This window comes from Macrosteles quadrilineatus, unplaced genomic scaffold (assembly GCF_028750875.1).
Source record: "Macrosteles quadrilineatus isolate MER2022 unplaced genomic scaffold, UCM_ALF_1.0 Scaffold_2__2_contigs__length_208266976, whole genome shotgun sequence".
NCBI classification, from domain to species: Eukaryota; Metazoa; Arthropoda; class Insecta; order Hemiptera; family Cicadellidae; genus Macrosteles; species Macrosteles quadrilineatus.
The window spans coordinates 19,122,748-19,138,268 of NW_026542595.1; the positions used below are offsets into that span (position 1 = coordinate 19,122,748).

Sequence of the window (15,521 nt, forward strand, 5' to 3'; positions counted from 1 at the left end):
ACAATAAACTACTGCAAATATTAATAATCAATTACTAGTATTGGCTGTTTGAATTTTCATCAATACCTTTGCAGGGAAAGAAAACCCTCCAATGCCCAACCTTTACATCCTAATCGTATTAATTGATAGAACTTTTTAATGGGTAAAAAAATGTCTACAGTTTATAAAAAAAGTGGAATCTTGTTAAAACTATTTGCATAATTTACACCTGCATTAATAAACAATACAACAATAACTATGTCGAAAGGATTAGAGGGGTCTTCAATAGTCCTTTTGACAAATAGGGTAACATAGGGAAGGCATCTACGCAATCCAATTAAACTATCATTAACACAATTTAAATAATAATATATTCTATAAACTCATTGGTGACAGAACATTAAATAGCATAGTAAAGTGATTTTTCTCTTTAACAAAACATTTACTTAGCAACAACAAAATTCTGTTAATGTACCACTTTATCTACTCTTATTAAATTAAAATTATTTTTACCATCTTCTTTCAAAATTATATCAAGATCTTCTTTCTTCTAATTCTATCATTGATCTTTCTTATATGTGGCTAGTAACAAATGATAAACGTAAAATGTAACATTGCATGTTGTGACCTCAGACAATATGTAAATCCCAATGCAACAATGTAGGAAATGAAATATTTCTCTAGTTGAAAAAATATCTACTGTACATATTTCAAAATTAATATCACGCCTACTGGTGTTTCATGCTACAGGACAAAGTTTAAGGTGATACGTAGCCATCGTCAGGGGACTGAAGATGTTTGGTGTTCATCAAACTATCACGATGCATTGTTCTGAAAACAACAACATGTCTAAGCTGAGTAGAGGGACAGTATACATTGTTCTACTTTATTATTAGGGAAAGAAATCCTCCCCAGCTCCCTTACATTGTCTGGCAACACGTACCTTTGTTGATAATTTTGAATTTGTATTTATTGTCTAAACATATACTTCAAAAAATAACACATAGTTGAAGATTACTACAAGCAACAACTTGAGAGAAATGTTGGCTGGTTTTATTGTTGTAGAACTTTTAATGATATTTTTAGTGTTTTGGCTTTTAATTATGTTTGTGGCATCTGACAGATTAGGAGACCCTTACTCACACACATACAAACACAGCAAGTCCGGCTGCTAGGTAGATGACTCAAACACTGAGGCTCCAGTAAGCAACTGCTTTTGATTAAATACAAATTTCAATAGTTATATAACATGTTTATTTGTAATATTTATAAAATTTAAAAGCAAATGACAACAAACTTGATATGATTATGATAATATAGTGTGTATAGTAATGAGACTAATGTGGTTGAACTTCTTGTATTGACATCTCAAATATTTTATGATTCTATGCAAAGATTTTTTACCACCGTCAAATAGTCCTGCATCCTCCAAAGACTTTTGTAGTTTTTTTACGCCTAGGAAGCTCTTGCCGCTCATAATTTTGCAGTATGTGCCGTCGCACAGCCAATTTACCGAACTCGTCAATACCCGTTACTGATTTCTTCCTTTGCTGTTCTCTTGGGGTTGATATTTTAATTCTTTTAGGGGATGAAACTACACCTACATCTTTAGTAACTTCCGCTGAACTCTTCAATTGTCTCCGTATTTCATGCTGATAATACTGAATTCAGTTCCACATTTATCCACATTTATTTAGTGACAGTGCGTTTCAAAACACTACAGGCCGCTGAAAGTCGTTCAAGTACCTTTTTGACATCCAAAATAGGCCATATACTGTACTTTTCCAAATAAAAGTAGGTTATCACAGAAGCAACAATACTTCTTGCTCGTATATGCAACACTTCCTTTGACTTCTTTGATGACATCTTTATAGTATACTGTAAAACTATGAGCTCAACACCACTATACAACAATGACCACAACAATGACCACCTTACTTCACAAATACCAAAGGGCTACTGATGTATGTGAAACCCACCAGTCTCTTTTAGGGAATAGTACAGAACATGACTCATGTTATGTAGGGTAAGACTACTACCCTTGACTCATAGTAGCGTCCAAACAACCCTTTGTCGTCGTATGTCAGAGACCAAGCGTTCACGTTCACACTAAATATTCTTGCACAAATGACCCAAGGAAATTTAAGAAAGCAGTAAACAATTGACTACTGGGCATGCAGAAGAGCTCTCTATCTGTCCTAGTCTCCACCTGCCAAGTGCCTCCACTTCTCCCCAAGTCTTCTTAACCTCTTTCGCTTCTTTGATAATGGTCCTCTTCCAGGTTTCTCAGCGTCGACCTCTTCTTCTGATACCTTGTGGGTTCCAATCTGGGGCCTCTTTCTCAATGGTTCCATTTGGCTTCCTCAGAGTATGTCCCAGCCATTCCATTATATCTGATCCTTTACCAAGTAAAGTCATTCTGACATACCTTGATATTTCTTTCCTTTAAGACATTCTGCCTGCCTTGGTGGGATGTTGTTTCTAAGTTCATGTTTTAGTTTTTCTAAGATTCTTTGTTTGTTAGTGTTTTCATGATTCTTCATGCAAAATCATAAAATGTTAGTAGTCGTCCGTTGTTTTCCAAAACAATAGAGTATGTCCCAGCCACCTCCACTTCCTCTCGAATTTGCAGTTTGATCTGAATTTGACCTGTTTATCTCCATAAATCTTCGTTTGCAATGATCTCAGGCCAATTAATGTTCATGATATGGCAAAGACACCTATTAATGAAAACTTGTAACTTTCAACGTCTCACTTGCATACAGCAAAACATCTATATAAATAAAATTAGAGTTTTGTCTGTACATTGCTCAGAATCATAAACTTTTAGGTTATTTTTACGTTTTATACATTAGAGAAACCGAAACAAGTCTCATCTAAATTTCTGTCTGTCTTCATGTCTGTTACGACCCAAGAGCCATTTTACGCGGACTACTCCTGAAAAACGAGAGTACCTATCAAGTTCCAAATCATTTTAATGTATTCACTGGATTGGCGAAATTGTCTTTAGTCATTAAAATATGGCGTCACCACTTTGTAAATAAAATAACGGACGTTTAAAAACCCAATTTTGTGCGATTTTTTGTTAAGTTTTCTCCCAATGTTTAGCACATATTCTTCTATGAAATAACGAACAGCTGTTCAAATCAAGATTATTTCTTCTAGCTGTCACTGATATGTTTACATTGAATGTTGTTTACAAATACCGCAACCATTTCCGATCACGTTTTGAAAGCAAATCCAAACCAATTAAGATTAAAAACGTTTTTCCTTACATAACGGATTTAATTAATCGCAAGTGCAACAATATGTAGGGTAACAGTAAATGAAAATAGAGATTCTTTGTGTATAAAATTGTTCTTGAGTTTTGATAACCGGGAAATAGACCTTGAATCTGAATCAGTGTTGTATATTGCTGGGAAACTTGCATTTTTTAAATGAGCGTTTTCAGTCGAGACTCGGCACACGACCGACGCGCGTCTACTTGTCTATAGTAAAAATAAAAGTAGGCCTACTGTGTATTTATGTTTTATTCGTCATGTGTATAAGTATACATTTCGTGTATGTGTTTCAAAAACTCCAAGACGCACCTAATGGGGAAGCTCAAGACCTTTAGGACTGATGATGGCGATTTAATTTCGCCGAAATGCATCTCCTGTAATAGGATACATTAGGATCGACCAGCGGACACAGGTAATTTAGCCTTTTATTGATTGTCATACCGATCCGGAACCACAACAAACAACATAAAATGAAGTTATGTATAATAAATAGTTTGGCCAGCATATATGAAAATATGCAAACCAACTGCTGTTTTTTTATATAAGAAGGTTTCAACTGATTACTATAAGATCCCCGTGCGTAGAACGGGTACACAGCTAGTACTTAATATTTGTGTAAGATAAGATGCAAAGCTTTGTTTTCTTTGAGATGTTTGGATTACGCCAAATTGGGTACAGCTGTATAAAGGCGGCATTTGCTTTTTTAATGCAGGTCTTCACATTCTCATCAGCTCCTCTACTTGTTGAAACATAATTCCCAAGTAAGAAAAAGTGTCGACCTCCTCTATTTCTTCTCCATCATAGTTTAGGATTTGTCTGTTTTCTGCATTCATCTTCATAACTTTAGTTTTCCGATGGTTTATCTTGAGTCCTTCAGCACATTCAACTTAAACTGCATGTCAGTGTATCTCTGTACAAGCAGGCATATATCAACTGCGTAGTCTAGATCTTAAAGACATCTGTGTAATCTCCATTGAAATTCTCGGCTTCTACCACCAATTGTACTCCTCATAACTGCACCCAACACCAAAAGAAAAAGGATTGGCGACAAGGTGCATCCCTGACGGACACCTGCTTCAATGGAGATGGGCTGCGTCAACTTTCCTTGGTGAAGATTGATCCCTGTCATACAGATCTTTTATTATACTTCTTCGTATTCCATAATCTTCGAGTACATACCATAAGATCCTATGGCTAACGGAGTCAAATGCTTTCTCGGAGTCAATAAATGCCAAGTAAATCGCTGCCTAAAATCCTCCGGAGTGTGGACATGCACACAGCTGCGATGTGCTCTGCAACCTGCCTATTCATTTCGAAGTATGCTCTCAACTATAATTTTGATCCGATTTAAAATTATTCATGAAACAATTTTGTTAAGGACAGTACATTCCAAGTCAATATCTCAATTTGTAGGGATCTCATCAACTCTTTCTCTTCTCTACGGTTGTTGACTGTCCCCCTTACTACGTATTTCCTTTAAATGATCTTCCCATCTCCTGAGTTGTTCTTCCTGTAAGGTTAACAGTATTCCATTTTTGTTTTTTCCATTCAATTGCACCAGTAGTAAGTGTCTAAGGTGTTTGAGAGGCTTCTCAACACACAAGTAGTTGCGTTTTTGAGAGTAACCTATTATTCTCAAATGATCAAAATATGGTTTTAGAGCAAAAATAGGCACATGGAGTGCAATTGTTAATTTTATGAAAGATTGTACTAGTAGCATAGTAAAAAGAGGTATAAGTAGTTTTTATGACATGTCAAAAGCCTTTGACACTTTAGAAAATAAGCGTTTACTTTCTAAGCTTTAGTTTTATGGGTTTACCAACCACTCCATTGAACTTGTAAATTCATATTTGTCAGAAATATTTAGACTGTGTATTCTAATAATTGTTTTTATAACTACAATCAAGTCTGTCAATACTGGTGTTCTACAAGGGTCAATTTTTGGACCCACAACGTTTATTGTTTATGTAAATGATTTACCAGCATCAATCACAAATGTTTGTGTGCCATCTTAAATATATGCAGATGACTTTGCAATCCAGATTGATTGTCATAGCCTAGTTGACTAACTTTTAGATCAATCAAATGAAATAATTGAAGATTGGACTGGATCTAATTTATTGTTTTGAATAAAAATAAAACACAAGTTCTTAAACTTAGCCTAAGTGGTTATGAAGTTTCTGAAGATGTTAAATTTATTGGTGTGTTGTTGCAACCTAATATTAAATGGTACAGTCATATTTTAAGCTTGTGTAAGAAGATTTCTAAAGCTATCTTTTTAATTAGGTGACTTAGGTTAATTGTTAGCTTAGATATTGATGACAGTCTACTGTCTACTAGATCAGCGCAATCTGTAGGTGGCTCACATCAACTAAGACAAATTTTATTAAAAACCTGGCTACAACTTTAACATGGGTATGGAATGTCTGCTTGTTGTATTAATAGTCAAAAATACTGTGCATATATACAGGGTGAATAAAAAGTCAAGACCCCCCTCTAATATTTTTCCAAGTAAGTATACAGGGATATCCTTTTGATGGTCGTGCAATCCTAGCAGGAAGTTTCATTTTATGATTTTGAAATTTTTTAGTGTCTCCAAGGGGGGATTTGGGTGGCAACTTAAATATTTTAAATGTTTGTATCACGTCGTGTCGTGTCCCGTAGGCCTACCGTTTTCAGTATTTTTATGTTCGTGTACGTGTTTGTGTTTTGTTTATTTACTAGCGTACATGTTGCTCGAATTCGAGCAATTGCAATGTATTACAGGAGTTATTTCACAATGAATAACAGTCATATTTACAATGAGTTTAAAAGAGTCAACTCAAAGATTACCGGTGTGTAACTCAGACCATGTTTATCTTCGTTATTGATAAACCTAAAGCATTCCGGTCGGTTTTGTCCTTCTCTAAATGCCTCGCTGTACAGGCAACACAGGTCATTGATAGAGGGCCAATTGAGAACGAAAAGTCATTTTGGGGTAGTGTTAAGGCGGATTTGTAACCTAATAGTTGAGATTGTCTAGGGTCAGGTGCTGACTGTGATGAGTTAAGCCTAATACGCGCCACTGTTCTGTAGCTGCGGTCGTTATCACGATTACGCCTCCTGTCTATGTTTCGTTTTCGTCGCGTCGGAGGTATTTAAAAGAAAAAAAAACAACAAATAAACAAATTATAGGTACACAAAACAACGATAAATGCACAAATTTAAGTTAGAATTATGCTAACACGATCCGTCATAGCGACACAAAACAACCATAAATACACAAATTTAAGATAAAACCATACTAACACGATCCGTCTTGGGGGTTATGTTTACACAAACTCAAATAGTAAACACATGTACTCAATACGTGTCATTGAATTGAAAAATAAATAACAGCAATTAAATTATACAGCTGATCAAAATGTAAACAATTATGTTCTTCATAAGGATAACATGGGAACTTTCAAAGCCACTGGGGCAGAACCCAAAGGACTTATTCAAAAATGTAAGGCCAGTTTGCAAATCTACGCGACACGCTCTTTCCAATGAGACGTCAATGGATAAAATCGGTTAAGAAATGGCAGAGGAGTTCAACCGACAAAGTTTCATGTAGCGTATTAATTATATAGATTTATTATATATTGACGACCTTCGGATGAAGCGAGAAGACATCTTATAACTGCCTGAAGATGACTCCAATGTGAGTTGAAACCGGTAGCAACTCAGCTACAAACAAGATCGCATAAATGCAGGTATTTTATACCAATTTATAGTATTTAAATGCGATCAGGAGGCTAAAATTCAATATAATATTCTGTTTGTATATTCATTTTTTATAATTTAAGGAACATTTTGAATACAACCCTTAAATTTATTAATATTTGTAATTTATTACAATTAGCAATTGTCAACTGGACTCCTCAGTGGTGAGTCAGTGGCCAGGCAAGTCAGACCCAGGTGCTCGTGAGTGTACAAGAGTCAAGGGTCTCCTATGATTCATCAAGTGTCACGGACCGTGGAACCGGGTATAGTTGGTCAATGTGAAACCATTGTGAACTAAGCAATGTAATTGGTAAATATAATAGCACTATATCCGGATCACATGTTACGTTCTCTATATTAAGCAAAAGAGAACTAAGTGATATTTGCAATAACACCCCTGTAAAAGGGAAATTCCACTCTGGTTGATAGCAAGACTGCCAACAGCTGGTTCAGACAGAGTGAACCAAGTGCTGTCCAGATCACGCGAGTGACCATGAATTACTTAGTATTCCTTATTTGTTTTCGGAATCTGGCAGTGGATTTGCTTCTTCTTTGCTGTTTTCAGTCAAGTCTAAGTTATAATATCAATAATCGTTTATTTTATAAGAGTAAAAAGGTGTAGTTCACTAGTGTTCTAATCAAGGTAACCTGCTCTCAGCCAAAGTAAACCAAGTTACTTTAAATGTGTTCTCAGTTTTATTTAGGGTTACAACAATATTGAGTATTCACGATTTTTATTTACACTTTCTAAGGCATATTAGGTCCTAATATAAGCAACCAGCGTCACTCCCACTAATTGGGGCCGAGTTATAAATTGCCAAGTTATTCATATTGCCTTATGAACTCTATACCTTCCAATCAACCAGAGTGAACGAAGTAGCTAAAATAAATAAAATGGTTCAACCACAATGAAGTAAGTGTTTGCATTGTTAAAATTACAGTATATCCATTACAAAAGTTATTAAAAGAAGGAATTTTATATTAATGAGCTCTAATACCAAGAAAAGTTCACATATTTTAATGTGGTAAGGTTTAAATGGGCTAAAGTTGATCAAATTTTTTTTTTTTAATCCAAACTTTAACCTCGTTTTTTCTCAAAACATTGAAAATGTCACTTGGTTCACTATGGTTTCACATGAAAGAAAGTCAGGAGGTTTATCTGGAATTCCATTAGTAAAGGATGATTATTTATTACCAGCCGATCACGAAACTCGAAAAATTGGGAATAATGACAGAATTTGTACGACTCCCCAAATTCCAGTGAATGGTCAGTAGGCTACCTACGTAGCTTTTGCATAGGATTGGCAAATTTTAATTTTGAAAGAATTAACCCCAATATTCTATATATCTGAATATTCATATATTCAATTTATTAGCCAGAAGAGAACACAGGAACACAGGAGATGAGGTGGTTGCCATCTAACCATGTTGCCATAATCGCGAGGTGGTTTTTTTTATGTTGGTTTTGAATGTTGTCTTAGACACATCACTAATTATCTAATGTACTAAGTAAAATAAATAAATAATAAAAATTAACGTCAAATGGCACAGAGTGTATTAATAGCCAACATCGTCAAAACGTTCCTGCAAATAGGCCTCTTTCCTGTTGTTATTGAAATACTGGTATCATACTCCTATTTCAACGTTGATTGTCAGTACCACTTGTCATAAAAATCGATGGCACCATGAATTGCCTCCAGGTTCTGATATCAATGAATCACTAATTATAATTAATATTGTAAAATTGTTAAGAGATATATATTTTTTAATTCCCTTCCCCCTTCAGCCACCAATGTGAGAAACATTTTACAGATGGTACACCATGCAACTTTCTAAGCATAATAAATACCTCTAAGGTATTTGAAATCTATACGCTTTCTCGTATCCGGAAATAAATCAGCTTCTAGTAAATAGCAACCAATAATTTGATTCATTTTTTTTACATTTGGTCTAAAAAGTAGGAATTTATGTATTGTTTTATTTAGTTACTAATTATCAGTATAGAGTTTTTACCTGACCACCAGGTTGGCATATGGAATGATAGCCTCCTTTGTGTAGCGTGTCACTTCTAGTAACTCTGGGGTCCACACTGGAGTGAGTCCCAAGCGGCACCTGGCAACCATCACAATGGCAGCTGCCACTCTCGATGGGGGATGACCAACAAAAGTTAATGCTGCACACCAAATTGGACAATGAGTACAAAGTATCACAGTAATGGTGTTAATGACTAATTTCATATATATGTATGACCATTGATTAATCCTTATATTTCTGTTGTATGATTTATTTGTGAAGATAAATTACCACATGTTTTAATAATGTTAAATAATGAGTAAATAAATAGTGATGGAAATGTTGTACTGAAATTGACTACTCTTATTTTGACTTTGATAATTGACAATTTAATATTGGTGCCGAAACTAAAAAAAAGAACCATGTCTTACAGAAAAAGTAATAGGGAAGTTAAACCTCCAAAAAGATAATATACCCCTGATCAGAAAGAAAATAATGATAGTGACAAATTATCAAAGAATGTTTCTGAGAATGGAAACAATGACACTCAAGGAGTAGCATTGAGACAAACCAGCATTACTTCTAATAGTCCAAGGAAAACAAAAAGTAAATCAGCAACATCAAGCAGCAGGAGACAAATGGAAATAGAACTTGAAAAATTGGAGGAAATACAAAAACTGGAACGAGAAAATGAAGAAAAGGAGCTGGAAAGACAAAGACTGATGGAGGAGAAGGAGATGGAGCTACAAAGACTGGAGCTGGAGAAGGAAATGGAGCGACAACGTCTGGAGAAGGAAATGGAGCGACAACGGCTGAGAGATGAGAGGGAGCTAGAGCGACGTAAACAAATGCTGGAAATAAGGGCTTCTATGAAATCACTATCGGCAAATGGTAGTCAAGTCTGTGGATCTGAGGTAAGCATAAGTCAAAGCTTAATATTTCAGAGAGAGGAGAGAGAATCTGAGAGTAAAGTCGTAAAGTGGCTGAATGATAATGAACCGACAGTTCATCAGTGTTCATTAACCGCTATAACCACGGCTGCACAATTACTAGCAGATTCAGTCAAAAAAGCTATTCAACCAACCTATCTTTGCCGCCAACAGCTACCAAACTTCAGTGGTAGACCAGATGAGTGGCCTATGTTCTTTTCTGCATTTGAAAATACCCTAAAATTGTATTCTGATGATGACAATCAAGCTAGACTTAGAAACTGTCTTGAAGGCGAAGCCTTCAAAATGGTGAAACCTCTTTTTGTTTCCAGTAAAAACTTGCATGCCATAATGAAAACGTTAAAGATGCGTTTCGGTAAACCCGAGTTTATCATTGAGTCTATGATGAACCAAACTAGAATGCTAGCCCCTGTAACAGAAGACGATATTGTTGGCCTCATCGAATTTTCTACAACCATGCTTAACTTTACCTCTACAGCTGAGTTCCTTCATATGGAGTACTACATGACAAACCCTCAACTACTCAGTGAACTGTTAGGGAAATTGCCTTATCAAATGAAGTACCATTGGGCTCAACATGTGAACAGTATGTGTTTAACTAGACTTAGCCTAAGTGATTTTTCAGATTGGTTAGAGAGACAATGTTCTATCATGAGTATCTATTTTCATCCAAACAAGGAAGTCCCGACTAGAAAGAAAAATGACTTCAAACCTGTGTTGACCAACTCTTCAAAAGCAGCAGTTCCCGCAGTTGGCCCACTTACCTGCGAGTTCTGTGGTGGTAAGCACGAAAATGACAAATGCTCTATACTTCGGAAAGCTGATATTTCCAAAAGGTGGAAAATAGTAGGTGAGAAAAAGCTATGCTTTTCATGTTTCAAACGACATCAACTTAAATTTTGTAAATCTAAAAGAGCTTGTAGTATAAACGGTTGTAAGCTGTACCATCACCGTCTCTTACATAACTCCAATCTGGAGCGACCTCCAATGAAAAGAAATGAGGGAGAGTTAAAATCTAGAGATGAAGTAATCGGTAATCATTTTGAAGATAACATATCAAACCGTGTTTTGCTTCGTGTTTGTCCTGTAACGTTGTACGGTCCCAAGTTCCAGGTAGATACTAATGCCCTTTTAGACGACGGCTCGACTGTATCACTTCTGGATTCGTCAATTGCCGATGAACTTGGTATCAAGGGTGAGATTGTTCCTTTGACAACATGTTGGTCTAACAACACAAGACACGTTGAATCTCAATCAAAGAGAATAGATTTAAAAATAAAAGGATTTTACGAGGATGAAATCTTTACATTGAAAGGGGTTAGAACTACCCCTATAAAAAAGTAATTTCTGGCCATATATGGCCATATCAAAATTCCATATATGGTTTTATAAAGCCATATATGGGTTTTGATGAGCATATATGGAAGCATATATGGCCAGATGTGGTTGTATCCATATATGGTGGTGTCCATATATGGCCATATATGTAGTATATATATGGAATTATTGTTCATATATGGCCATACATGTTTTCGATATATGAAATAATTGTTCTTATATGGCCATACATGTTTTCTATATATGAAATAATTGTTCATATATGGCCATACATGTTTTCTATATATGAAATAATTGTTCATATATGGCCATACATGTTTTCTATATATGAAATTATTGCCCATATATGGCCATACATGTTTTCTACATATGAAATTATTGTTCATATATGGCCATACATGTTTTTTATATATGAAAATATTGCCCATATATGGCCATAAATATCCTCCATATATGGAATTATGGTCTATATATGGTCATATATGACTCCCAGGTATGAAATTAAATTACTCATATATGGAATAATAATTTTCCATTTATGCTCATCTATAAATGAGTTTTTGACAATAACTGGAATTATTATAAGGGATTTTTGCCACTTTAGGATTATGTAACTCTCAAACTCCCAAACACTTCTTATAATATTAAAAATCTAAAGTTTATCAGTTTGTGTATTTTCTTGTTGCTCTCCAAGCACAAACTACTTAACTGATTGAGTTGATATGTGGTACAGTAAGGGGGCAGATAATATAGGCAATTCTCCTTTAAAGTAATTATTAGTAAAGAAATAAAATATCCAGATTTGAACCCTGATGACAAAATCCTGTACATACATCTATTGTACAATTTTATTATAACGCAACAAAATCTTAAAACTGACGTATAATTTTAAAATTGTAAGTGTAGTAGGCCTAAATAAGGAGAATATTATATTAATAATTAATTAATTGTACCTTTGCTATCAAACAGCCTCAAATATCAATGTCACGTAGTTAGGCTATATTAACATTCTTCAAATGACATAAAATGTCTAAGAAAAATCTTGTTTTACGAGACCAAATACAGCTTCTCTTATTCGTAATGGGTTTTGATCATCCACATGATATGAAGCAATCGTGGTGTAGTGGCTAAGGGGGCAGACTCTCACGCCGGAGTCCCGGGTTCAATTCCCAGTCAGATGCTTAAAAATTTTGTTTAGAAATTTTTGAATTTAAAATTTTTATTATAGTTTTAATTTATAGTTTATACCATTTAAGGTAAAAATATGTTTAATTGTTATTTTTTTATTTATTTATATATTTTTTATTAAAAAATTCCATATATGGAGGATTCCATATATGATCATATATGGAGGATTCCATATATGATCATATCTGGGGGATTCCATATATGATCATATCTGGTTGTATTTGGTCCAAAACCAAATATATCCGGATAAAAAAATTTTATATGGCCATATATAAACTTTTTCATAAGGGTAAGTCCACTTTAGAGTTACCACACCAACAAATAGACAGTGTCAAAATGAGGAAGAACTGGCCACACCTACACTCGATCAACCAACCTCTTCCATTAGCGAGTGTCAGGCCCACTTTCTTGATAGGCCAAGACAACTGTAACCTAATTCTAACCCGTAAGATTATTGAAGGTCCTACTAACGCCCCAGTACTGTCATGGTGCCTTCTTGGCTGGACTCTACATGGGAAGTGTGCACAATTCAGAGATCGTGTGGATGAGAATTTTACCCTACTCTCATATGAAGAATCTTCACTTCATGACATGGTAAAGAAATCCTTTGAATTAGAGAAATATGGAGAAAATAGATCAAACAACCTGAAATTGTCCATAGAAGAAGAACGTGGAGTATCAATTCTTGAGGATACCATAAAGAAAACAGGAGATCATTACGAAGTTGGTCTTTTATGGAAAGATGACGAATTTAATTTTCCTCCAAGCTATGACAATGCTCTGAGAAGATTAAATAATTTTGAAAAGAAAATGGAAAGAGATCTGGAATTTAAAGAAGCTTACACCACCAAGATTGGCGAATATATCGAAAAAGGATATATTACAAAACTCAGCCCTGAAAAAGCTGCTATCATAACAGGTCGAACATTCTATCTACCCCACTTTGGAGTATCGAACCTGAACAAACATAACAAAATAAGATTGGTTTTCGATGCTGCTGCTAAATCTCACGGAGTCTCGTTCAATGATGCACTACTCAGCGGCCCTGACTATTTGAATCCATTGCCATCTGTGCTGTTGAAATTCCGGTTGGGAAAATTTGCCATTGTGGGAGATATAAAGGAGATGTTTCACCAAGTAAATATAAGAGATGAAGACGTTGACTCACATAGATTTCTGTGGCGAAAAGACAAAACCAAACCCCCAGATACCTACATAATGAAAGCGATGACCTTCGGAGCAACATGTTCACCAAGCTCTGCACTGTTTGTTGTAAACCACAACGCAAGACAGTTTCAATCTTTGTATCCTGAAGCTAGTAATTCCATACTGACTAAAGAATATATGGACGACCTGCTAGATTCAACCGACACAGAAGAGGAAGCTAAACAACGTGTTCAAGAAATAATTGAGACACATAGAGCTGGAGGGTTCCAAATTTGTAACTGGATGTCTAATTAAAAACAAGTACTTTCGAAAATTCCTGAAAACCTGAAAGCTAGCCAAGCCAAACATTTGATGCCCGATACTCGACTTCCTACAGAACGAGTACTTGGATTATGGTGGGACGCTGAATACGACTGCTTTGTGTTTCATCGCAATGTCGAAAAACTTGAATTTCTCGAATCTGACTATCCGACGAAACCAGAGATTCTTAAAGCAGCTATGTCAATTTTCGATCCTCTAGGTCTCATTGCCCCTACCACAGTAAAAGGGAGACTACTGGTTCAAGATATATGGAGAAAAAAACTAGGTTGGGATGATGTTGTGACACCTGAACTTAGTCTGAAGTGGAAAGCTTGGATGGATGAAGTCAAAAGTCTTCGAACACTGAAAATACAAAGGTGCTACTTCAACACACAAGTCAGTGACTCAGTTGAACTTCACATATTTGTTGACGCAAGCGAAGAAGCTTTTGCTGCAACTGCATATCTGCGTCAGGAGAACAAAGACACTTACGAAACGACATTGATCATGTCACGTGCCAAGGTGGCACCCACCAAGAACCTGACTGTACCTAGACTGGAACTCCAAGCTGCCGTTTTAGGATGTAGAGTAGCTTCTGCTGCCGAACAAGATTTGGGCGTTTCAATGCAAAAGAAAACGTATTGGTCTGATTCTCAAACAGTCCTACACTGGATTAAGTCAGATCCAAAAAACTATAAACAGTTTGTCTCTAATAGAATTGGAGAAATCCAAGAACTTTCTTCAGCAGAAGACTGAAAATGGGTCCCCACAAAATTGAACCCTGCCGACTATGCAACTAGAAGCATGAAAAGGTTCAAGTCTGACATTTAAAACATATGGCTCCATGGTCCCCAATTTCTATCTTTAAACTGTGAACACTGGCCCACACAACCACCGAATCTACAAGTGAAAGAAGACCATGAAACCAAACGCCAGTTTACCGGCTTACATGCAGATGACGAAGCAAAAATAATTGACATTTCAAAGTTTTCGTTATGGGAGAAACCGACTAGAATTGTTGCTTGGATTTTGAGATATGTCAATAACTTAAAATCGAGGTGCAAATCAAACGACAAAACTCAACTTCAATTTGGACCAATAGAATCAGGCGCTAATTTAATTTCAGAATCAGATGTTAATTTTTACCAACAGCATCGTTGAGCTGGAACCTAAAGAACTGAAAGCTGCCGAAGAAATTCTTTTAAAATCTGCACAGGATGAAACCGTTGGTGAAGAAAGGAAACTTGTGATGAGAAAGAAGTCCATTCCGAAGTCAAGCCGCATTTATTCACTCTCCCCATATTTCGATTGTAACAACATTTTAAGAATGTCATCAAGAACCTCAAACTCACCCGAACTGACGGAAGATCAGAAAAATCTTATAATATTAGATGGCCGACACTTTACTTCGAGATTGATAGGACAAATGTATCATAATGAATGTTTCCATCAAGGTCTCGAGACAGTTGGGTGCAAGATAAGAGAAAAATTCTGGATAACAAATCTACGACCACTTCTAAAGAAAATTAAGAAAGAATGCATGAGGAAGAAGCCTGTTCCC

At 35.7% G+C, this 15,521-nt stretch overlaps 1 protein-coding gene across 1 annotated transcript in view; it reads right to left on the reverse strand.

The window, feature by feature from the left end:
* Nucleotides 1-327: 327 nt before the first annotated feature.
* The window catches only part of LOC128987969 (cyclin-J-like), a 56,679-nt gene continuing 41,485 nt past the window's right edge, over nt 328-15,521 (reverse strand). Inside the window, exons 5-6 of the mRNA XM_054409120.1 lie at nt 9,018-9,177; nt 328-810 (exon numbers count right to left, since the gene is read on the reverse strand). Coding sequence (XP_054265095.1) covers nt 738-810; nt 9,018-9,177 — 233 coding nt within the window. The 3' untranslated portion in view covers nt 328-737. The remainder of the gene's footprint in view (nt 811-9,017; nt 9,178-15,521) is intronic.